This window comes from Marmota flaviventris, chromosome 2 (assembly GCF_047511675.1).
Source record: "Marmota flaviventris isolate mMarFla1 chromosome 2, mMarFla1.hap1, whole genome shotgun sequence".
NCBI lineage: Eukaryota > Metazoa > Chordata > Mammalia > Rodentia > Sciuridae > Marmota > Marmota flaviventris.
The window spans coordinates 199,902,716-199,927,488 of record NC_092499.1 but is presented as its reverse complement, the minus strand read 5'-3'; the positions used below and the strand labels follow the sequence as shown (position 1 = coordinate 199,927,488).

General features: G+C 49.0%; 1 protein-coding gene across 5 annotated transcripts; it reads left to right on the top strand.

Moving 5' to 3' along the window:
- Window positions 1-1,778: 1,778 nt before the first annotated feature.
- Window positions 1,779-23,226, top strand: Pabpc1l (poly(A) binding protein cytoplasmic 1 like). Of its 5 annotated transcripts, XM_027954302.3 has the most exons (15): window positions 1,779-1,977; window positions 3,967-4,160; window positions 7,201-7,316; window positions 9,121-9,260; window positions 9,414-9,508; window positions 11,868-12,005; window positions 13,209-13,304; window positions 16,415-16,681; window positions 17,408-17,498; window positions 18,223-18,351; window positions 19,842-19,948; window positions 20,710-20,803; window positions 21,912-22,042; window positions 22,634-22,708; window positions 23,033-23,226. In XM_027954302.3, the coding sequence occupies exons 1-14, from the start codon at window positions 1,785-1,787 to the stop codon at window positions 22,700-22,702; spliced, it is 1,860 nt and encodes a 619-aa protein (XP_027810103.2). In that variant the 5' UTR covers window positions 1,779-1,784; the 3' UTR covers window positions 22,703-22,708; window positions 23,033-23,226. The 5 variants fall into 5 exon arrangements, with proteins under 5 accessions (XP_027810103.2, XP_027810102.2, XP_071465155.1 ...); XM_027954301.2 differs by lacking the exons at window positions 17,408-17,498; window positions 18,223-18,351; window positions 19,842-19,948; ... (2 more) ...; window positions 22,634-22,708; window positions 23,033-23,226 and having other exon boundaries at window positions 16,473-16,594; XM_071609054.1 differs by lacking the exons at window positions 11,868-12,005; window positions 17,408-17,498; window positions 18,223-18,351; ... (3 more) ...; window positions 22,634-22,708; window positions 23,033-23,226 and having other exon boundaries at window positions 16,473-16,594.
- The last annotated feature ends 1,547 nt before the right edge of the window (window positions 23,227-24,773 follow it).

Sequence of the window (24,773 nt, the reverse complement as noted above, 5' to 3'; positions counted from 1 at the left end):
TTGTGAAAATAGTATAGCAAAAAAGAAAAATCCCCGGTTATTGATGTACTAGATTTGTGTATGTCTTTTAAACAGTTCTAGTTTCACCTTACACGGAATAATCAGGAAAAAGTGTAAAAACTCAAAAGTGAAATAAAAAATTTTATCAGTTAGTTGCTTGTGAATTGATGTGCCACCACTATCTCTATTGATGCAGAACTAGCTAGGTACTCTGATCACCTATTTTTACTTCTGTTTTCTTGAAAAATGGATAAAACAGGTGGGAGATGGGTACACTCCTGTAATCCCAGCTACTTGGGAGGCTGTTGCGGGAGGATCACAAGTTCAAGCCAAATGGGCAACCTACCCCTACCTATTTCAAAAAAAACTTTGTTGCTCAGTGGTACAGCACTTGCCTAGTATGTGCAAGGCTCGGGTTTAATCCCCAGTACCATAACAAAAGAAAAATAGGAAAATAGCTTTATTTCATCCTTCAGAACCGAAATCAAAGGTGTGATAAAGAAATTACCATTAATTAAACACTCTACTTGCGACCTCTCCAACATCTACAGTAAACCAGATGTTAAGGTCCTTTTTGTGGCTTGTAAGATTTGGTATGCACAGTTATTTTGCAGCACTTCCCAAACCCTGACTTTTTTTTAAATCCTAACATACAACCTAGTCAATGAGATGAAACCAACTTTAGGGTTGCTTGAGTCTTGGTACTGCTGTTCATGATAACTGGCAGCACTTTCTTCATAGGGTTTACACCACTTCTAAAACCATCCACACTCCTGTAGGAGAGAAGTCTCCACAGAGGGGTATTTTTTAAGATGAGAACTGGTACCTGTAGTGTGAGGCTAGACAGGCAGACCAGCTCCGGCCCCCGTTCATGAACTGTCACACCTGTGGAAGCCATGCCCAATCCAAGATCAGGGGAAGCTGAGGCCCTGGAAGAACCACTATAAAGGATCCGTCTACAATGGACAGGAATTTAAACAAAATGGTCCTACATTGGGGCTGCAAACAGCCTCATTGCTTATTGTAGGGCCACTTCCTTGGCCCTTTTCTGCTCTTGGGTCCCTATTGTTCCCATGCAAGTAAACCCCTGATGGGATGCAGGTGGAAGACCTCCTCCACAGGTGGCAGGTGATGTCTCACCAAGAGGTCTTGGCGGTGGAACAGCCAGTTGCAAGGGAGGCCTGAAGGACAGGGATCCCCAGTTCTGAAGCAGCCTTTAGCCCCCAGTCACTGAGGTTTACCATTCCGGCACATTAGGGTGGGACTGGGTCGAGCTGCTTCAGAAAAACATTTCCGTAGGCAGGATAACAATCTGTACCCAAGTTGAAACAGCGTATCTGGCTCAGAATTTTCCCCTCTGCAAGTGCAAAGCGCAAAAAGCAGTTTCTAATCCTTGACAAGAGGGAGACCCCGTTCATTTTACAGAGAAGGAAAATGGGTCCAGAAAGGCGCAGAGTGACTGGATTAGAACTCCGTCCGTAGCCCGCCCTTCCTGAGCTGCCCACCGGCGCCCGCAGCACCCTAGGCCGCCCGAGGTCCTCCTCCGCGGCGGGGTCTGAGATGTCTCGCACCTGCGACTTGAGATGGCTGAGGGCCCCCAGGTGGGGTGGGGCTGGGCCCCGGCGATTGGCTCGCTGGCCCGGGGGTGGGGGCGGTAAAGGGAAGGGGCGGCTGGGCGAGCAGGAGGGATAGTCCTGGGCCGCCGCAGGGTAGGTCCCTGCCTGCGCAGCGCGGGCCTCGCGGTGACCCACTTCTCGTCTCCCCCGCACCCGGCTGGGTCCACCATGAACGCCGGCGGCCAGGGCTACCCGTTGGCCTCGCTCTACGTGGGCGACCTGCACCCAGACGTGAACGAGGCCATGCTCTATGAGACGTTCTCGCCCGCCGGCCCCATCCTGTCCATCCGCGTGTGCCGCGACGTGGCCACCAGGCGCTCGCTGGGGTACGCCTACATCAACTTCCAGCAGCCGGCCGACGGTGAGCCCCCGGGAGGGCGGACGAGAGGGGACGAGCCCCAGTCCAGAGAGACCGCCCCCAGGACTGGCCGCTCGCTTAAGTGTTCCATTTTGCAGTCAGGAAAACTGAGGCTCAGAGATGCAGGGTCTTGGAAGGGGCTCGGTAGCTGAGGCGAGAATTGCAGTGACTGCCTTGCTCCGTTTGTAGAGAAGAGAGATTAAGACCACGTGAAAACAGCTAAAGCCTTTGGGGTAGGGCAGACCTGACCTGACCCCCAAATAGACAGTTGTGGTTACTCAACCATTCTGAGCCCAGTTGCTTCTCCGCAAAATGCAGCTCCTGTCTGCTTTCAGGAGTGGTTGTGAGGATGAGATTGGAAGCACCTGGGGAGGGAGGCGCCCAAGACGGCACAACTCACCTCGAGAGTGCAGAAACCTGGGCGCCAGCGTCCCAGGGAGCCTGACATGAGGTCTACGCTGTGGCCTCCACTTTCCCCGAAAAGCCCTCTCTTCCAGCCGGTGTCCCAAGGCTGATAGGATTGATTAGACTTCGTTAGACGAGTAGGTCTGCACCTCTTTTGAGAATGGAGGACACTGTGAGGTGAGCTGGGGCAAACGACCCCAGTATCCATGGGGCTAAGGCTTACTTCCCAAGAGAGGAAGCATGGAGAACTGTATAATCCCAACTAGTCCAGTTTGGAAGGCCGAGCAAGAAGGATCCCAAGGTGGAGGTCAGCCTGGGCACGCTGGAGACTCTGTCTTTAAAAAAAAAAGGAAGTGGTTTGTGTGGGCCTGGGGATGTGACTCAAGGGTAGATCTTGCCTAGCATGGGGGAGGCCCTGAATTCCATCCCCAGAACACCCCCCCGCCCACCCACACACACAGAGAAAGGAGATCTGGATTGAAAAATAGTGAATAATGGCTGTAATGCTGTGGTGTAACCCTCCAGAAACATGACCGAAAAAAGCCTGCCCCAGCCTCAGTCCAAAAGAAGGTGGCTTACTGCAGGGGTCCTGGGAGGATGGGCAAGTTCTCCTGAGCTGGGGTTTGTGTGGCTGAACTGAATGCTTCCCCCTTCCTCTGTCCCGCCCCACCTGCTATATGGTGTTCCTGGCTTCCTAGCCCCTCTGCAAGCATGGCCAGTGTCCAGGGACCTGACCTTTTGGTCCCAGCTCATAAACGGGGGCACTGAGCTGCAGGGAGCAGGAGTCTTGCCCCTGGCTGCCGATGCTGGGACTGGATGAGGGACTCCTTGAGGCTTGCTCCCCTGCACTTCCCAGCTCCCTCCATGTCTCTGAAACTAGCAGAACCCCAAAGCAAAGGCAGTGTATTTATTATCTTGGAGGGACAGGCAGTGGCAGCGGCAGGAGGGTGAATAGGAGTGGCTGTTTTCAGACACACTGCCATCTACCAGACTCCTATTGCACATCCAGTGCAAAGTGCAAACGTGTCACATTGTATGCCTGACTTTTCAGTCTGTCCAACAGGTTGGGGGTAGGTGACATTACTTCTTTTCTAGGTGTGCAAAGGAGGTATTGTCATTGTCCTCACTTTACAGGTGAGGAAACGGGCTCAGACAGGTGGTGTTCACTTTCCTCACAGCTGGACTGCCTGGGTGGGACTGACTCTCAGCTCTGCTGTTCATCACCTTTGAGCTTTAATTTCCTTAAACTGCTGCCACCCCTTGTCATTTGGACCCCTCTGTTACATTCTCATCTACTCAGTGTGCTTAAGAGGACAAAATAGACCTGGCTCTGCCACTAACATTTCACCCTTCTAAGCCTCAGTTTTCCCTTCTGTAAAATGGAGATGGGAATCCTTGCTCACCTGGGTTTGGGGAGGTGGGAGTAGCACTGTGCACATTAATTTCTCAGCCCATCCCTCCTGAGCTTTTAGGCTCCTGTCTCAGGTGAGAACCACACAATGGCCGTTTTCCAGCTCTAATTAAGTGTCATAGATGGTCAAGGTCAGGAAATTCCCTTAATCTGCTTCTTTCTTTCCTCCTGTCCAGCCGAGCGGGCACTGGACACAATGAACTTTGAGTTGATCAAAGGCCAACCCATCCGCATCATGTGGTCACAGAGAGACCCAGGACTCCGCAGATCAGGTGTGGGCAACATCTTCATCAAGAACCTGGAGGACTCCATTGACAACAAGGCTTTATATGATACCTTCTCCACCTTTGGGAACATCCTCTCTTGCAAGGTGGGTGTGCCAAATACCTGTGTGGTGCAGGGCTGCCAACCAGCACTTCCCTTTACAGTTTAGAAGGTCCTTTCAGCACAGCCCCAGGTATAGCAAGCACTTGAACTACAGCTGTTCTTCTCAGTTTGTCTCAACAGAACTAACAGAATCTACCTGTCAGCCCTCTGTGTGACCAGCCCCAAGTGGTGGCCATCAGCGACCACTGTCTATCTAGATCATAGCTCTGCAGTTGGTGGTTTGTTCTGAACCCAGTGGGGCATTTTGGTTTGACCTTGGCTGCCCTCCCTCCTGTGCTCCTTCTGCCTGATGGGAGGCCTCTGGGGTGTATGAAGCAGTGCTTGGCTGGGAGCTGGGAGCTCGGCTTTCCTCCCTGTGGCCTCCCACCCTCCAGCGGCCTAGCTTGGGCCCCCGTAGACAGAAGGTAGAAACTCACTGGGCATTCTGAGTCTTGAACTCAGAACTAGGATACGAATATTTCTGCATGCTGTTAGCCAAGACAAGACTCAAGACCAGCCCACAGGCAGGGTGAAGAGTGAGGGGGCTAGAGATTACAGGACAAAGGCTACAGGAAAGCCATGAATGGGGCTATCATGGCCATCAGTGTCCACATCTTGTTTTTGTTGTGCCTGCTGAATACAAGTGGAACCACTGAGCTGCACCCCCAGACCCTGCCACATCTTGTTGTTAAGGTTTCTTTGGGGGCTGGAAATGGAGCTCAGGGGTAAAGCACTTGCCTAGCATACATGAGGCCCTAGGTTTGATCCCCAGCACCAAAACAAAACAAAAGGATTTTTCTCCCATTGGCATGCAAGTTCACTCAGAGTAGTGATCCTGTACTTAGTCACTGTTGCATCCCAGTATCTCAACTAGCCATGAGCACATAATAGGTGCTCAGTAAATATTTGCTGAGTGATGGGATGAATTATCATTTGAGAAGGTCTCTGATTGTTCTCACTTTGTCTATGAAGATGTTGAGCAGCAGAGGCCAGACAGCAGGTTGGTGTGTGCTGGCCAGAGGGCTTAAGCCTGGGTGTTCTGCCCCTGCGTTGTATGGGGATGGCTGGTGAGTTACCCTGCAGCCTCTGGGGCAACCACCTTCCTGGGGGCTTATGGCCATCTCTGTCTTGGAACTTTTCTGAGTGCTACTTTGTGTCAGGCACAATCCCTACGTTCTAAGGCCTCATGCCTTCTCTCTGGATGAGGGACTCTCCCTGTGGTTCAGAGGAGCAGACTGAGACTTGAGGTATAGTAATATGCTAAAGTTCCCTGTGACAGAGAGACAGGGCTGCTCCCCATCTTTGAGGATCAGTGGAAGAGAGAGACTCTTCAGTAACAATGGCAGATTTGCTAAGTACCTTCTAGTGCTAGGTTTTCTGCACATATGGTCACATCCAATTTCCCTCCACAGCCCCTTAAATCATGCAAAGGATCACTGAGTTGCACTTGAGGACAGAGAAGTTGAGAGAGTTGGAGTCCCTTGTCCACAGTTATGTTGCACTGGGGGTTGATTTTTAGTGGCAGAATCAGAATTTGAATTAGTGGATTTGCCACTGAAGAAAATTGAACAGGGATCAGTGTGTCTTTGCCGGCTACGGGCCTTGAGGTCCTCTGGGACTCTGAGGAGTAGACAGAAAGCTCCGTGTGATGCAGGCAGGTCTTTGCAGACTTAATGAGGCTCTGTTGTGGGCCAGTTTAGAAACAAGGCTTACGGTGTGTCCCTCACCTTGGGAGCTCTTGGGCCAGTTGGAGATGGAATAGCTGGAAATCAGCTCTGAGGGAGAAGCATGGTGATCGTGATGGTGATAAGGAAGGAGAGAGCCATTTAGCTGTCAGAGAGGTTTCTGTGTCACTGTGGGAAGAGCACATAACCTGAATCGGGTCACCTAAGTGCCAAGCCCAGTTGCTTAGTCGGGATCAACATAAGGTCAGACCATGGTCTGGGGCCAAATGTCCTGTGTTTAAACCCTGCCTCTTCCACTTCCTGGTTCCATGACCTTAGGCCTAAAAAGGTGACTTTGGTAGGAGGAACCTACCTCATAGGTTGTCATGAGGATAAACTGAGTTATGTGGAGCCAATGGAAGGACACTTGAAGTACTGTCAGCAACACATGGCAAGTAAAATAACTAAGAAGCTCTTCCTGCTGGCTGACCTTGGACAAGTCATTTATTTCCATTTTCCCTCTCCGACTCAGGTTGAGAATTGTCTGGGAGGTTTCTCCTAGCAAACATATCAAGAAAAGTATAGGATGCTCTTGCAAGTGTGCGACCCACAGTGGGGTCCCAGTCAGTGTTACTGAGTGTGGGTGGAAGAGCCCTGTCTGGGGCTGGGAGGTGGAGGGTGTGTGCTGGGCATGAGTTTGGATGCAGGATCAGTTGTGCAGATCTACTGGAGAGCCTCAGACGCTGAGAATTTTGTGCGTAGGAGCCACTGGAGCTCAAACAGACTGGTCAGAACCACATTTTAGAAAGAGCATCCCAAGCTGGGCACAGTGGTGCACACCTGTAATCCCAGCTACCTGGGAGGCTGAGGCAGGAGGATGGCAAGTTTGAGACCAGGCTTAGCAATTTAGTGAGACCCTGTCTCAAAATAAAAAATAAATAAAAGGGCTGGGGATGCAGCTTAGTGGTAGAGTGCCCCTGGGCTGAATCCCCAGTGCTACTGAAAAAGAAAACACAATGGGGGTCTGAGGGCCTGCTGGCGTAGGAAGGCAGAGCTGGTCTGTGGTGTGGCGCAGTGTGCTCATTCTGAGTACTCGATCATCTTACGCAAGTGGATCGGTCTCTTTGAACTTCAGTTTCCCATCTCTACAATGGTGCTGTTATGTGACATAGGATTATTTTCTATTTTTGGTGCTAGGGATGGAACCCAGGGAGGCAAGCACTGTCCCACTAAGCTACCCCGGTCCTCATGGGACCGTCTTTGACACGCGCAGAGTGAGCACACGGGGGCTGGGCACTCATGATCATCTTTGTCATCCTTTTCTCCGGAACTTCGATTGGGGGTTGGATGTTCTGTCTGTCCTTCCTCCCTGTGGTCCAGGTGGTATGTGACGAGCACGGCTCTCGGGGCTTCGGCTTTGTGCATTTTGAGACCCATGAGGCTGCGCAGCAGGCCATCAGCACCATGAACGGGATGCTGCTGAATGACCGCAAAGTGTGAGTGGCTGTGCCCGGGGGAGGGTCGGAGGCTGGAGGGACAGGACCGTGGCTCCCACCAACTAGGAAAGGTGGGTGCCAGACGCTGGGCAGCAGTCTTCCCGAAGCATGACCTCAGGCAAGTTGCTTGACCTCTCAGGGCCTCTCCTGATGTCAAACTGGAGCTGATGCGGGTGTTAAAGGGTTGTCCCGGGTCAGAAATGCAGTGACCATCTCGAAATTTGAGAGGGGATTTCGGCTGAAGGCCACATGGTCCATGGACTCAGTCTTCTCAGTCTGGCTGTGCATTTTCCTTAAACCTTGTTTGTTTCATGGGATTTGGGGACAGAAGGAAAAGCAGCACATGCTTAGCCTGTCCAGGCCGGTGTCAACCCTGCTTTACAGATAGGAAGGTACAGATGCTGGGGGGGACCTGCTTCTGGCTGCGCCCTCCCCAGTGTGGATTCTGCCCATCTGGTGGCCCAGCCCTCAGTGCTGTGGAGTGAAGGCGGCTTTGAGCTGGGAGAGTACCTGGGGGCATTTTGTCAGGGTCTCTGGTGGCAGGGGTCCTATTGACAGGTCACACTGACCTAGGTGGGCTTTTACCAATTCTCAAAAAGGTGTCATCTTGCCTGGAGTGGAGGCGCACGCCTGTAATCCCAGCGTCTCGGGAGGCTGAGGCAGGAGGATCATGAGTTTAAAGCCAGCCTCAGCAATGGCAAGGTGCTAAGCAACTCAGGGAGACCCTGTCTCTAAATAAAATACAAAGTGGGTCTGGGGATGTGGCTCGGTGGTCAAGTGTCCCTGAGTTCAATCCCTAGCACACCCCCCCAAAAAAAAGTATCATCTTTGTTAGCAAGTATTAACTCACATTTCCCTCTGCCGTTTGGTTTTCATCAGCGCCCCTAGATTCACACCTACCACAGAGCTATGCTTTTATGTTTTGAGACGGCGTCTTGCTAAATTGATAAGGCTGTCCTCCAACTTGCAGTCCTCCCGCCTCACCCTCCCAAGTCCCTGAGATTACAGGCGTGGTGACGGCACATAGCTATGCTTTTTTTTCCCCTTAAGGAGACATGCCAGCTCGGTATAATGGCGCTGTCTGGTGGCCCAGCTACTTGGGAGGTTAAGGCAGGCAGACTGTGTGAGTCTGGGCGTTGAGACCAGCCTGAGCAACAGTGAGACTCTGTCTCTTTTTAAAAATAGAAATAAAATGGAAAGAGGAAAAAGGTACTCTCCGAGGTGGGTTTATATGAACTTGGAAATTACTTAAAATTAATGTTGTATTTAAGGGATTTCAGCCCATCCCCCAGAGTGACATTGGCATTGACCTTGTCTGATTGACTCAGTCCTGCTTTTCTAGTGCACTCGGTATGTATTAAATGAATAAGCAAAGCCTCATGATGTGATTTGGATCCCAGTTTCACAGGAATGAGCACTGAGGCTCAGAGAGGTGAAGTAACTTGCCCAGGGTTACACAGGGAGGCAGATGCGGACTGAGGATTCAAGTTCTTGTCTAAATCCCAAATTCATGCTCTTGCCTCCTGTGCTCTTAGCTGCCTGGTATATGGTGTGTGTTTGTCACAAAATAAAGTCTTCTGAATCTTATGCTAGGGACAAGCTCTGAAACATAGCCCCTTGGCTGTTGGAGAGTCTTGGACAGGTTCATCTACATGGAATGGCCCTGTGCAGTTGCCCAGTGAGGGAGGTGGAGGCTGGGAAGGACAGTGACTGGCACAAGTGGCCCAATGATGCTGGGTGGCTTGGGGGTGCGGTGAGGGGTGCTAAGGTCTGGCCGCTGCCTGCCCTGGTGGTGTGTCCACAGCTTTGTTGGCCACTTCAAGTCTCGAAGGGAGCGGGAGGCCGAGCTGGGCGCCCGGGCCCTGGAGTTCACCAACATCTATGTGAAGAACCTGCACATGGACACGGACGAGCAGGCCCTGCAGGACCTCTTCTCCCAGTTTGGTGTGTGGGTTCCCTGAGGGAGGAGGGTCCCTACTGCTCCTCTGTCACACCCAGGTTTGCCATGAGGAGGGCCCTCCTGAGGCTTCCCGAGGTCAGGGAGGGAGCATCCTGGGGCTCCCCACCTCCCCTTTGAGCCAGGTTGATCCTTCCCAGGAAAGATGCTGAGTGTGAAGGTGATGAGGGACAACAGCGGCCACTCCCGGGGCTTCGGCTTTGTCAACTTTGAAAAGCATGAGGAAGCCCAGAAGGTAGGAGCCGCCCAGTGGCTCTGTTCCAGGGAGGAGGGGCAGAGCCAGGACCAGGAGGAAGGGAGATCGGGCGTATGGGCCTCCAGCCGCTGTGGAGGGGAAGAAGTTCCCCTCTATTTGGGCCAAGAGGGTGGGAGAGTCTGGCCCTTCTAGGCTGGGGGGCAAAGGCTCCATCCCCAAGGTCACTTCTAAGCCTTGCAGTTCAAAGAACTGAATACTGAGGCAGGGAAGCCAAAGTCCTCATCAGACACAAATCTTTACTAATGAACCAGCCACTTAAGACAGTTCCCTGCAACATTTCTCCTAACACAGTGTAAAAAATAAAAAAACCCATGAAAAATCCTAGCCACTGAGTCAAGAAATGCTTGGCATTGACTTCTGATTTTTGTGGTTGAGCTAATGAAAATGCAGTTCAAAGTCCATAGATAACAGAGATAAGTTGCACTTCTTGCAGAGGATGCAGAATTTTATGCAGTTAACTGGCCTAAGCCTGCTAAATCCTTAGTTTAAGATACAAATATTTTCTTTTCTCTTTTCTTGGGATTGAACCCAGGGGCACCTCACTGCTGAGCCACACCCCCAGCCCATTTTATTTATTTTTTATTTTTTAAATTTTTTTAGAGAGAGAATTATATATATATATAAAATATATAATGTGTGTGTGTATATATATATATGTGTGTGTGTATATATATATATATAAAATAATGTGTGTGTGTATATATATGTGTATATATATAAAATAATGTGTGTGTGTGTGTGTGTGTATATATATATATATATATATATATAATTTTTTAGTTTTCGGTGGACACAACATCTTTATTTTTATGTGATGCTGAGGATCGAACCCAGCGCCCCATGCATGCCAGGCGAGCGCGCTACCACTTGGGCCACATCCCCAGCCCAAACCCATTTTATTTTTTTGAGACAGGGTTTCACTGTGTTGCTTAGGACCTTGCTAAAGTTGCTGAGGCTGATCTTGAATTTTTGATTCTCCTGCCTCAGCCTCCCTAGTTTCTGGGATTACAGGCGTGTGCTGCAATGCCCAGCTAAGACACAAATGTTTATTTAAAAAAAAAAAAAAAATTACAGGGCTGGGTTTGTGGCTCAGTGGTAGAGTGCTTGCCTAGCAAGGGCGGGGCCTGGGTTCGATCCTCAGCACCACATAAAAAAAATAAAGATATTGTGTTATGTACATCTACACCTAAAAAAGGAAAAAAAAAAATAAAACTTACAGTCCTCAGTTAGCAAAAAGGATTCTTTCGTACTGTGAAATTCCGATATGAAGTGATGATTATAACTGTCCTTTTGTGTGTGTGTGTGTGTGTGACTGAAGATTGATCCAGGAATGCTCTACCTCTGAGCTACATCCCTGGACCTTTTTTATTTGAGACAGGGTCTTGCCAAGTTGCCCAGACTGGCCTCAAACTTTCGATCCTCCTGCCTCAGCCTCCCAGGTAGCAGCTGGGATTACATGACATGATTACAGCTGTGCCTTCATGCCCAGCAGTAATCATGACATTTGCTTGCTGCTCTGTTCAAATTGTCCACATGTAGTTGCAGTAAGAACTTGAATTTCAGATATTTTCTAGCAGACTTTACTTTTTAAAGCAGTTTTAGGTTCACAGCAAAATTGAGTGAAAGGCACAGGTATAGGTATACTCCCTTTACCCCTACACATACCTGGCCTCCCCTATTGTCATTGTCCCCCAACAGAGTGACATACTCATTATAGCTGATGAACCTGCACTGGCGCATGGTTATCACAGGACATGTGCTCATTGTCTCACTATCAGCGTTTCACTGCCCTAAGAAACTGTGCTCTTTCAGCCTTCCCTACCCACCAGCCACTGGCCAACACTGACCGTTTGTACTTACCTCACAGTTCTGCCTTTTCCAGAATGTCATATAGTGGAAATCATATAGCATGTAGCTTTTACAGGTTGGCTTCTTTCACTGAGTAATATGTGTTTAAAATATGGGAATACTTGAATATATTTAAAATAATTAAATTTTAAATATGGCTCAGTGGTAGAGCACTCACCTAGCATGTGCAAGTATTGTGTCCAACTACAACTAATTTATATATTTATATATATTTTTTTTTAATTTAAATATGGGAAACTTTGCAGACTTCAATTTTTTTTTTTTAAATAGAGCCCTACTCAAATTTTAAAGATCTATAATTCACTTTGCAAAACTTTTCAAATGACCTTTATCCGGTACTAATGATCCTGAGCAAGGAAGGCCAGAGTGGTTTGCAGGGAGTTTCCTCTAGGCCCAAAGGCAGGGCTGGAGACCAAGGAGATGGCCAGGTCTGGGTGGTTACCAGGTGTTTGCTCCCCACCCACCCCAGGCTGTGGACCAAATGAATGGGAAGGAGGTGAGCGGGCTGCTGCTGTATGTGGGCCGAGCCCAGAAGCGGGCAGAGCGGCAAAATGAGCTGAAGCGCAGGTTCGAACAAATGAAGCAGGACAGGCAGAACCGCTACCAGGTGAGCCCAGGCCTTCATGTGGACAAAGGGCTCTACATATTCCAAATCCCCTAGAGGAAATCCTACTCCAGGCTACGAATAATTAGGCCAAATGTGGCACATTCAAAGGTTGGAATGTGGTGCAATCATTAAAATTATATTAAGTAAGGGGCTCGAGCTGTGGCTCAGAGGTAGTGCGCTTGCCTGGCATGTGGGAGGAACTGGGTTCAATTCTTAGACCTTTATTTTTTATTTGTTTATACGTGGTGCTATCAACATAAAAAATATTTTAAAAATGTTTTAAGTTAATTCATGTAATTAAAATTGTAGCTCAGTACAATTTAAGCCTTCTTTGGGAAATGAATCCCTCAAAAGTTTTTAATAGAAGTTCTAGGTCCCTCATGGAGAAGGGTGTGTGTACTCCATATATACCTACACCCACGCGCGCAGTCCATCCTCAGTAGCGCACAGTGAGGAGCAGTTTTTCCTCTCTACGCTAGGGACGTTTGGCAATGTGTGGAATTTTCAGTGGTCGTGTTTTGGGGGCAGGGTGCTACTGGGTACAGGCCAAGGACACAATATGGGCAAGCAGGATATTCAACTGTACAATGGTGGGGTCTCAATTCTGTTGTGTGTTCACACACTTTTGTGCTTGGGCAGTCTGGAAGGAGGACATTGAGGTCCTGGGGGCAGCTGACATTCAGTGCCAAGGAGCCAGGGGTCTGAGGTTAGACCACCGGGGTCAGTCCTGTCTGCCACCTCCAGGCTATCTGATCAGAAGCGATGCACTTGACCTGTTTCTGCTTCAGTTTTGATGTGTGTGAAATGAGGATTAAAGTCTCCTTCTCTTAAGGATTAAATGTCAAAATGTGTGAAGGACCTAGGGGTGTGCCTGGCACCGGGGGAGGGTCAACTTACTTGGTTCTGAGCCAGCAGGCGTGAGTGGCAGCTGGCCCTGCCTGGGAGGAGCTCTGCGTCCCCCTGTGTCTCCCATCTATAAAGTGCGTAAAGCCCATGGGGAGGTGGGGACCCAGGCAGGTGTATGAGAACTGCCCGGGGCTGCAGCTTCTGGGTAATGGGCATGCTGAGCCATGGGAGCCTGAGAACAGGAGGCTGGGCTGGCAGGGCTCCCAGTGACTCTCGTGGCCATGGCAGCCGATGTTGTCCTGAGGCAATCTGGGGCTTGAGGCGGGAGGGCGAATCAAGCAGTGCCCTTTCCTATAGGGCGTGAACCTGTACGTGAAGAATCTGGATGACTCCATTGATGACGAGAGACTGAGGAAAGTGTTCTCTCCCTACGGAGTGATTACCAGTGCGAAGGTGAGGGCCGGGACGCGTCCAGGGCACAGCCTCCCCTTCACCCTCCCATCCCACACGCCCACCAGCCTCTCACTGGGCATTTGGGGAGTTGGTGCTGGGCTTTTTAGGGCTCCGTCTGACCCTATTGGATAATCCATCTGCAGCCTTGTCTAGGTTGGAGGGAAAGAAAGTAGATGTATAGTCTACTACTGGATTTGTTGGGGTGCACTGTAACAACATTTATTGAGCACCTGCTGTATGCCAGATTCTGGAAATTTATGTCTTAAAATTTCTGTGGACCTTTGTTTTCTGGCTTTGGCCAATGACATAACCCCTCTGGGCCTCCGTTTTCCTATCTGAAAAATGAGAAAATTGGGTTGTATTGGTTTTCCACATTCTTCCCCATTTATTGAGCCTGTGTGCCCACCCCTGTGAGACATCTGAGATGTGAAAATGGTCCTCCTACTCAGTAACTCTATGACCCTGACCAGGAGTCTTAACTTCTTAGCCTTATCTCTTTAGAGCCATGGGCTCACTGCAAGGTGCTCAGCCCTGGCTTCTTGAGGATTGCCTGGAAAGTTATTCAGTACAGACCTGGATCAGACAAATTGAATGTAGATATCTGGAGGCAGGGCTTGGGCACCTTTTGAAAAGTCCCCAGATGGTTTTAAGATGACCCATGGCTTATTCATCCCACACTGTGGGAAGCATCTAGGAACATACCAGGTGTGTTCTGGAACAGACTGGTATGTTCTGTTAACAGCCTTTAAATACTGTGAACTCATAAGAACGGGGGATGCTGGAGGCAAAGCTAGGTGGGACGGAGGGAGGCTTCCTGGAGTAGCAGTGGCAGCGGCGTTTGACTTGTCAGGCTCTGTGGGTGGGAATTCGGAACAGTGTGGGTGATGGGGCTGGGGACCTGCGCATATGTGATGGTTGGGGTCTTAGAAAGGGATCTAGAATTTCTCTCGACATTGAATCCAATCTTAAACCCTTCAGGGAGCCTGGTATCTGGGGAAGATTCTCATTTGGGAGGGTGGAGAGGTAGAGACCTTTTGAAAAATGAGACAGGAAGCTATGGGATCAGGTCCTGCTTTTAGGAAGTGCAGCACCCTTGGTATTGTACTGGAAAGCTGGGCTCTTGGAGTTCCTTAGACCTACATCTTAAATCCCAGCCTTACCATTTCCCAGCTGGAGAACCTGGGCATGTGAGTGCCTTTCAGACTCTGTTTACCCACCTGTGAAACGGAAGCAACATCATCCTTCGGGAGGCTCCCGAGTGCTGCGCATGGAGCTGCATACAGAGCACGTGCAGTCCATGTGCAGCAGGCCGGAGTGGCTGTGACCATCGGGCACACATTGTATTTAATTTAAGGAGATTCACTGACATTGAGGAGTCCTTGAACAAAGGACATATATAAATCTGGATTGCTCGGAGTTGAGGGACACCTGGGGTGATCATCTTTTCAGTAGGCCAATCAGGTTATGAGGATTTTATATAATTTTATATATTTTCCATTTTATATAAAGTAGTGATTATGAGAATTGAGTTGATGTATAAACTAACTACTATAAATACTTAGTCCACAGTCAAGTTCATAATAAATTCTGCATGTTTATTAATTATCATTACCATTGTTTTTAACCTATCAGTTTTTTTTTTTTTTTTTTTTTTGCTACTGGGGATTGAACACAGGGCATTCTACCAGTGAGCTACATCCCCAGCCCCTTTTATTTTTATTTATATATATTTTTTACCAGGGATCGAACCCAGGGGTGCTTAACCACTGAGCCACATCCCCAGTCCTTCTTTATATTTTATTTAGAGACAGGGTCTCACTGAGTTGTTTAGGGACTCACTAAGTTGCTGAGGCTGGCTTTGGGATTCTCCTGCCTCGGCCTCCAGGTGTGCCTGGCATCCTACTAACAGTTCTTAACAGTTCTTAACAGTATTTTTGTGTCAACATCTCTGTCTGGTGAGCCTGTGGATCCCTTCTAATAATATTTTTAAATGATAAAATTCACAGGATTATAAAAACCAGTTTTATTGAAGTATGACATCAAAATACTAAAATGTCAGAAGTAAGTACTACTTGTTTTTTTATTGCGGTGCTTGGGATTAAACCCAGGGTCTTGTGCACGCAAGGCAAACAGTCTACCAACTGAGCTATATCCCCAGCCTAGTAAGAACTTCTTTATTAACACATCAACCTAAGATCTATCAGGGTAGCAGAGTAAATGACAGTTTGAGATCAGCAACATTATGTCATGATTTTTCTTCGCAATAGTCATAGGCCTGGTTAAAATTGCCATGATATTTTTCTTTTGTTGCCCATATTCATAATGGGAGGAAATGCTAGTGTAGAAATAAGGCTGTCACTTTTACCCATTAAGTTCACAGCCCCTCTGAATTCTATAATGACTTCCCTGGGTGGGGGGATCTATGGGTTCCCAGCTATACTGTGGGGTGGCTGTTTGAAAGTCACCAAGTCAGAGCACGGGCTCTGAAAGGGCAGGTGTTGGAAAGAGCTCTAGCCCTTAGAGTGTGGGAGCCCGGGCAGTGTGTCAACCTCAGGAAAGCTTACCCACAAAACAGGGAGAGATCCTGGAAGAGAAAAAATATTAGTTAAAAAAGTGAAATCCAAATGAAGTGTAGAGTGGGCGGGGAGAGTGTCATGGTTAATCACATTGCATCAGGGTTGGAGTCTGGACAAATGTGCCTTGCTAGCTTAGGGAGGCTGCGAGGGACCCAGGGCTCGGTACTGTTCCTGTAACTTTTCTGTAAGTCTGAAGTTACTCCAAAACAATGAGGCCATTTTATAAGGCTGAGAATATCTTCCCCAAACTCCTAAAAACTTGGTCCAGGGCCTTGCAGAGGCCTCTGGCTGTGTCTGGGTCCCTTTCTTCCCGTAAAGTGGGAGCTGCAGGACCTCCCTCACCGGGAGGCTGTGCACGTGAGCCTCATGTAAAGGCACGCAGTGTCTGGCACACAGTGGCCTCAGTCAACACAGGGTGCACAGCTTGTCCCCTGAGCACAGGTTTCTCACGGGGCTTCCTGGGGGAGGAGGGGAGCACAGCTCAGGAGTCTTCCTCCTCCATCCCCAGCAACCCTTGTCTTGTCTTGCTTTTAGGTGATGACAGAGGGTGGCCACAGCAAGGGGTTTGGCTTTGTGTGTTTTTCCTCTCCAGAAGAGGCAACCAAAGCTGTGACAGAGATGAATGGGCGCATCGTGGGCACCAAGCCTCTGTACGTGGCATTGGCCCAGCGCAAAGAGGAGCGGAAGGCCATCTTGACCAACCAGTACATGCAGCGCCTCTCCACGGTGCGGGCCTTGGGCCGCCCCCTCTTGGGCTCCTTCCAGCAGCCCTCCAGCTACTTCCTGCCCGCTCTGCCCCAGGTGACAGTTTGCCCACAGCTCCCGCCACACCCTTTCCCTGATAGCCAGGTAGATCAGGAAGGCGGGAGCTTCCAGGGAGAGCTTCTGTTGAAAATTCACTAGGCACTGTCCCAACCCCTGAAGCTGTCACCTCACCTGTAAAAGGTGGAGTACCTAGGAGCATCTCCCCGCCTGAGAGAGTCTTGAATCGCTTGTGCAGAAAGACTTTCTTTGGTCAGATAAGTTGAGGAGATGTTGTATCAAACAAAAGGAGCCTCCATTTCTTTACCACATCCACTATCCTGCCCGAACACCCTGACCCCACGGTGGCCCCCACAGAGGGGAGAGCAGGAAGCATTCCTCAGTTCATGGTGGTTTGTGTGGGGTGCCTGTTAACACCTCCCTGTGCTGCTGTTCTGAGGAACCTGGTTTGGGAAAGGACCTCATGGGACTTAAAGTAGGAAGACATAAGCCATTGAAAGCCACAGGGTTGGTGACATGCCCTCTCAGCTGGTACAAATCTGAGTAAGAGGTATTGCCTTTTTCATCTAGGCCTGATAAGGAGCAGGGATTGAAATCTGAGATCTTTCCCTAAAGGGTCTCATGAGAGAGGAAGGAGCCTTTTACTAACCTGTTCCCTAGAGAGGACAGTAGAGTTCCTGCAGTAGTGTCCCTGAAAGGATGAGATTTCTCACCTGGCCCCTCTATTGCTGAGCCCCTCATTCTAGGTCCTCTTCTCCCCCACAGCCTCCGGCCCAGGCTGCGTACTGTGCCTCTGGCTCCATGGCCTCCATCCAGCCTGCCCCCAGGTGGACAGCCCAGCCACATAGACCTTCATGTGAGTGACCCAGCCCCCATACCCTCAGCCCAGCCTATGGGCATGGGCCCCAGAAGCAGTGTGTAACACAGGGTCAAGCCATTTCACCTCTCTTGAGCCTCAGTTTCCTCTTCTCAGTGTGGGCCTGAATGAGTGTGCATGAAGCCCCCAGAACAGTAGCAAGGCTGTAGAGGACATGCAGGGTGGCCATTGTCCTTATCTCCAAAGACTTCTCTCATTTATAGCTGAACAATCGGGAGGCTAAGGCCCTAAGCAACTCAGCAAGACCCTGTCTTTAAATTAAAAAAAAAAAAAAAAAAAGGGATGGAGTGGGCCCCCCCGCGCCCCTCCCCCCTGCACTGGGGATGTTGCTCAGTGGTTAAGGCCCCTGGGTTTAATCCCCAGTACAAAAACAAAAACAAAAAAAAATCTTGTAACAAATCTGAGAAAATGAAACTCCTCTGGCTACACTGCTGATGACCTCCTAAGAGCCAAGTTCACGTTCACTTAAAACTGTCTTAGGGGAACTAAGGTGCATGACCCCAGCACTTAGGCATCTTGGGGCTTTGGGCAGACATGAGCTGGCTTTGTCACTGAAGATTTCCGTACTCCCACTCCCTGGTTTTGGGTTGGAGTCACTCATCTCTCTGCTGTCAATTTGTAGTTCTCTTCCCAGCCCCGGACCTTTCAGAGCATGGTGATTATAGCCCATAAACTTTCTCTCTCCATTTCTCTGTGCTGCAAGCCGTCTGTCCTCCAGCTGCTGCAATGGTCCGGCCAACAGGCATGTCTCGGCACCCCCAGGCCCACGCTGGCAGTGTCAGTCAGGCCTCCACTCAGGAGCTCCACCCGGTGCACCACGCCCAGAGAGTGGGTGAGTGTGCGCAGGGCCAAGAGGACTGTGGGTGTGAAGAAGGTAGGCAAGTCTTGGTGCTGAGGTTGGCCTTGGAGGGAGTAAGACCAGTCTCCATGGTGACCTTGCCTCCTGGTAAGCCATGCATGTATGTGGAAGTTAGCTTGGCCTCCAGCTCCTGGGACTTGCTCACTCTGTGGTCCTAACTACTGTCCCTGATCACCTGTTCTTTAAAATGGGTATAAGAATAGCACGTCCCTTTTGTGAGGACAGAGAACACACAGCCAGGAGCTGGATCTTAGGACTGCAGTGGCTGTGCACACGTGTGGGCTTTGGCTGCAAGGCAAGCACAGCCATTGCTTCACTCAGCAAACCTCCTCATGCGAGTCTGTGTGCTGGTCTGCGCTTGGCATCTGGGGCTTCCGTATGAACAAGCTAGACTCAGTCCTTGGCCTGAGGTCACTGCCAGGCCCTCGCACCCTGCTTTTTTCTTTTTATTGTGGTAAAATATACATAACAATTTACCAGTTAACTTTTTTTTTTTTTGGTACTGGTGGTTGAACCCAGAGCATTCTACCACTGAGCTACATTCCCAGTCCTTTTTATTTTCAAACAAGGTTTCACTAAGTTGCTGAGGCTGGCCTCAAACTTTCGATCCTTCTGCCTCAGCCTCACAAGTTGCTGGGATTACAGACGTGTGCCACCATGCCCAGCTCCCTTACTCATCTTGAAGTGTACAATTCAGTGGCATTTAGTGCATTCACAGTGTTGCAGCCATTGCCACCATTCACCTGCAGAACTTTTCCTTGCAAAACAAATTATATACCCATTAAACCCTAACTCCTCACTTCCCCCCACCCTCCATTCCCTGGAAACCACCATTCTACTTTGTCTCTGAGAATTTGACTATACCAAGTATTTCATGTAAGTAGAATTATATAAATGTGTCCTTTTGTGACTTATTTCACTTAGCACAGTATCTTCAGGATTCACATATGCTGTGGCATGTGTCAGAATCTGTCTTTTTAAAAAAATATTTATTTATTTATTTTTATATACTGCTGAGGACTGAACCCAGGGCCTCACACATGCAAGGCAAGCACTCTACCACTGAGCTACAACCCCAGCCCAGAATCTCCATTCTTTTTAAGGCTAAATAATATTCCATTGTACACATATGCCACGTGTTGCTCATCTGTGAGGGACACCTGAGCTGCTCCCACCTGCTGGCCGCTGTGCATGCTGCTGCTGTGGACATGAGTCACAAACCTCCGAGACCCTGCTTTCCATTCTTTTGGGTACATACCCACAGCGGAACTGTTGGGTGATTTGGTGATTCTCATTTTTTGAGGAACACTCATGTAACATGTTTTTCCACGGTGGCTGTTTTTTGCACTCCTGTCAAGAGTGCACGAGTGTTTCAATTTCTCTATGCTAACCAACACATTATTTTCTGTTTGGGGTTTTGTATTGTGGATAGCAGCTGTTTGAACCCTGTTTATTTTTTACAGCCAACATTGGTACCCAGACGATAGGACCCAGTGGGGCGGGATGCTCTACACCAGGCCGGCCTCTACCGCCATACAAATGTCCCTCAACTGTACACAGTACCCGTGGGGTAAGACTGGCCCAGCTGCCCGCCCTACTCTGGGCTATGGGAATCCTGGCTCAGAACCCTGGCTAATGTGTTGGCTTTTAAAGTTCCACTAACTAATGTGTGCAGCAGAAGGGGAAAGAGGGCCAGGGTCATATTTTATTTGCTAATTATGATTTGCTTTGCATAGGTTATTACTAAAATTAATTTGGATTTCTGTAGTATTTCTGTTGAACATCAGTGAAAGGTATTCTAAGAATATACTGAGTATTGAAGGGATGTGATTAAGTATCAAAATAGGACTAAAAATATCTACTATGATTTAATGAAAGACTGTGTATTTATTTTCCTACCAAAAAGAGGCCTCAAATTCAACACTATCATATCCTGTCTAGAATTCTAATGTGCCTAGTTGAACTCATCTTTTGCATTTGAACAAGAGTGGTCTTTAAACAGCAAAAACACTTTTTAAAGTTACCAACATGTGAAAGGGTGTTCTGGGGACGTGTCCATAAAGCTACCTGATACGGTGCTTTATCTGGCACTTAGTGATTAGTGATGCATGACTTTTATTTGGTAACACTGATTAGGGGCATATATGGGGTCATAGCACATCTAAGTCGTCTAACCCGTGTGCTCTTGTTAGGGACTTTGCCCCACCTGATTGTCCAGACCTTATCCCCGGCTCCCCTCTTCCAGAACCTTCCTGGAGGCCTGTGTTCACATAGTATTTGGAGGCCTTTCCCATCCCTGTGGTTAAGGGACATGTCCCCGGCACTGTATAGGTCCAGGAGCCTGCTGTGCACGTGCCTGGCCAAGAGCCCCTGACCGCATCCATGCTGGCTGCAGCGCCCCTGCATGAGCAAAAGCAGATGATTGGTGAGTGGCTAACACCCCTACATTGGGGCAGCAAAAGGAGGGCTGGGAGCTGATAAGACTGCTGGGAGCCTCACAGAGCTGCCCAGCGATCTCACCCGATCTGCTTCTACCCTAGTCTTAAAACTCTGGTCAGCCCAAGCTTTTTCCAGTTCTGCTGTTCTGACTGACTTGGTGAGAGACACCCCAGATGTAGAGAGGGCCAGGATCAGGAGGCACCATAAGAAAGCGGACAACCTTGAGTTGAGGCTGAGAAATGGCCCAGGGGTGTTACAGTTTGTTACCAAATTTAATCTGTGTCCTGGTGCCCACTGCAGGGAGGTGCAAAAAATCTGTGCAAAGGACTCTTGAATTCCTGGTTCACTTCTGACCATGACAGGAGACTGTGTGACTGAATGAGCAGGCTTGTTCCTGATTGGCAGCATCTTCCCTGCATGGTCACCAAGATCTTCCGGCTGAAGGCCTTAGATACTTCCACACCGCTCATCTCTCGGTTTATTTATTAGGGTTTTGCCATTCCATATCCCATCCCATCTGCTATAAATTTTTTTTGAATGTGCTTAACAAAGGCAGAAGTTTTTCTTAGGCGGTCTCTGTAAACATTCCCTTATGGGAAGACCCTTATCCCACCATTTAAGATCCCAATCCTGGCTGGACCCTCCATGTGCCTGGCGCCAACACTAAGACTTCTTGTTAGAAATCCTTATAGTGGAAAATGAATGTGCCCTATGATTTGTTTTCCACCCTCCAAAGAAACTCCCAAGTTCAGCATTATCATATTCTGTCCAGAATTTCGATATATCTAGTTAGAACTATTTCTTGCAAAATGAACGAGTGGTCTTTAAACAGCAACTGACTTTGTGTTAGGCCCTGTGCTGTAATTACTTCATATACATTATCAAATTTGATTCTTCAAACTGTCCTTTAAGGCAGGGTTTGCCATAGGCACTATGCAGCTGAAAAAAGAAGTTCCCAGTAAGTGACACAGCCTAGAAGGAGCACTGGGTTAAGAACCCAGATGTCCTCGCTGCTCCACCCCTGATACCACTCTTGGGTGCTGGGCTATGTATGGGCCAGGTGTGGCATAAGCCATCAGAGCTTGTCCACACAGGGGAGCGTCTTTACCCGCTTGTCCATAACGTACACAACCAGCTGGCCGGCAAGATCACAGGCATGCTGCTGGAGATCGACAACTCAGAGCTGCTGCTCATGCTGGAGTCTCCAGAGTCCCTCCACGCCAAGGTAGGTAGAGCCTGGTCAGCAGGACAGCCAAAGACAAGGCCTGTCCCAGCCACGAGGCCAGATGAAGTGGATCTTCTTGCTCACACTCCTTGAAGGCCTGCTGAATGTTGGTGTGGGAGAGTGCTTCCCCCCCACTTTGGTACTGGGGATTGAACCCAGGGGTGCTTTCCCACCAAGCCACATCCCCAGCCCTTTATATTTTATTTAGAGACAGGGTGTCTCGCTAAGTTGCTTAGGGCCTCACTAAGTTGCCAAGGCTGGCTTTGATCTTGTAATCCTCCTGCCTCAGCCTCCCAAGCTGTTGGGATTTCAGGCATGCATCACCACACCTGTGGGAGAGGGCCTTAATTGAGGATGTGCTACTTGAGGTTTTGGTATAAGGAACTATATTCTGACTCAGTATAAGGGTTTTTTCCAGTGTCCAGCAGTGTACCTCTATCTTGACAAGGTGACCATGGGGCAAGGGATCTTGCAAGCAGCAGTGGATGAGGGGTTCACAGACCCTTTATCATGCTGAGGTGGGGGAGGCCAAGGCCCTTTTGGGATCCTTCTGAGAAGCTGTGTTAAGCCCCTCCTACTTGTGTCTCGCAGATAGAAGAGGCTGTGGCAGTGCTGCAGGCACACCAGGCCATGGAGCAGCCAAAGGCATACATGCATTGAAATCAGGTGGGTGGCTGTGCTGGGAGGACAGGGATACAGCAGCTGAGCTCAGAAGCAGCTGTGGACAACTGGGCCTCAGGCTGCCTCTCAGAAACTGAGAGCCGTGTTATGTTGTTGGCTTTGAGGCATCGAGGAAGCTGAGGAATCATCACATGAGATGATGCTCTATGTGGCTGAATGGTGAAGAGTCAGGGAGGTGCTCTTATAGCAGCTGCCCTACTGGCCTCATGCAGAATGGTCTGGGCTTTCCCTGGACACTGGCTGGCTCCATCAGCTGAATACTGGATGTCTGCTATCCTGTAGCAACAATTTTTTCCCTTTCATTCCCAGAAAATGGATTCCTTACTCCTGTGGCTGTCAAGAGAAACAGCATCTCCTGCTCTCAGCCCTGAGGCCCTGTGAACTATAACTTATTTCCCAACTGGACTGAATCTTTACTTGAGCCCTCTACATGGAATGAAGGCTGTCACCAAGCCAGCCATTTTCCCTTTTGTTTTGTGCATTAAAAGTGCTGCAAAATCTGGCCTCTTAGGAGGCTTTCTTGAGCCTGAGGGAGTTGGGGGCAAAGAAAAAAGCAGACTTGACTGGGGCTTTGACATAAGAAATAGAACCCCCAAAAGCACTAATGTACACAGGGTGCATACACTAGAACGGAACTGTCAGGAACTGAGCTAGGCTACTTGTAATAGCTCCAAATTAGAAATGACTGGCCCATCAGGAGTGCAGTGGATGGTTAAATGGGTCTCATACAATGGACTGAGAAAGTGGGAAAAAGCTACAGTGATGTGTGGCATTTCTGGACCCCTGGCTTCAGCAAACAGCTGGCAAACACCTGAGAAGCAAGAAATTGCTTCCAGGCCCTGGGCTGCTGGAGGAGTTGTGTAATTAAATGTAGGAATGTTAGGATGCCTTCCCAGATTGTGGTCTCCTTCCCCCGAAGGAAACTGAAAAGTCTCTGAAGAAGGTTCTTTGGGATAATTAGTCCTCACCTCCCATCAGGGATGTAGACCCCAGTTTTATGACCTCCCCTGTATCAGGGCAGCCAAAGGATAAGGGCAAGGATCACAACCCAGCACATGAGTACTGCCATAAGTTCACCAGCAATACATCCAACTGAGTCTTCAAGGTTGTACTGATATTCTGTCTTAATTCTCTCTCTGTTCTCTATAAATGTTCTATTTTTGGAGATGAGACCTAATTTGCCCATACTGGCTTCAAACTTGTGATTCTTCCATTTCTGCCTCCTGCATAGCTCAAACTATGTGCCACCACACCTGACTCACAAATGCTATTTCAAACTTTCTCCACTCCTCAAGCTTCTGGCCCCATATCCCCGGTGCAGATTTTATCTTCTCTTCAAATGCTGAATGCTAGAATTTCTTCAGGCCCTCTCCTCTTCTCTTTGGTATCTGATAATGGCATCTTCAATTTGCACCTGCTCTAGGATGACTCTTGGAGACTCCTGGGTTACAGGTCTCATTTTATCTGCCATCAACTTTTTTTTTTTGGGTGCTGAGAATTAAACCCAGGGCCTATTACATGCTAAGCAAGCACTCTACTACTAAGCCACATCCCCAGCCATCTACCATTAACACTTCCAACTTGTCTAAAATGAAGCTCATGATTCGATGTGCCTCTCCCCCAATTCTGTGGCTCTCCCTTCCAGTGGTCCGTGTTTTAATAGATGGCCCCACCCTCATTCTGTTGCAAAAGCCCCAATCTGAGGGTTCCCCCACCCCCTGTGCCACTTCACTTTCCCGCCTCAACTTCCACATGAAATCTATTAGTTTTTACCCACCCCCCCCCATCTTTCTACTTCTAAATCCACTATCCCCACCCTAGTCCAAACTCAGATGGACTCTGGCAATAGCCTCTCAGTGGCTTCACTACATCTGCAATGACCATTCTCCCATGTCCTCTACCACTCAATCAGAAAGCTTGCCTCAGGATGCGCATCTTTCCTCTCACCCTGCGAAAGACCTTCAGTAGCTTCCTACTGTTTGTGCAGGGTCTCAGGTTTTGTCCTCGCTCTCTCTGGCTCCCACATAGGAATTGGAAGAAGACTCTGTCA

Bases quoted from the DNA above. Each gene is read 5' to 3' on its own strand.
- Pabpc1l (XM_027954302.3), top strand. From the start codon at position 1,785: ATGAACGCCGGCGGCCAGGGCTACCCGTTGGCCTCGCTCTACGTGGGC. The intron at 9,261-9,413 runs GTGTGTGGGTTC...GATCCTTCCCAG, and splicing joins GGACCTCTTCTCCCAGTTTG to GAAAGATGCTGAGTGTGAAG. The intron at 17,499-18,222 runs GTGAGTGACCCA...CTGTGCTGCAAG, and splicing joins CCAGCCACATAGACCTTCAT to CCGTCTGTCCTCCAGCTGCT.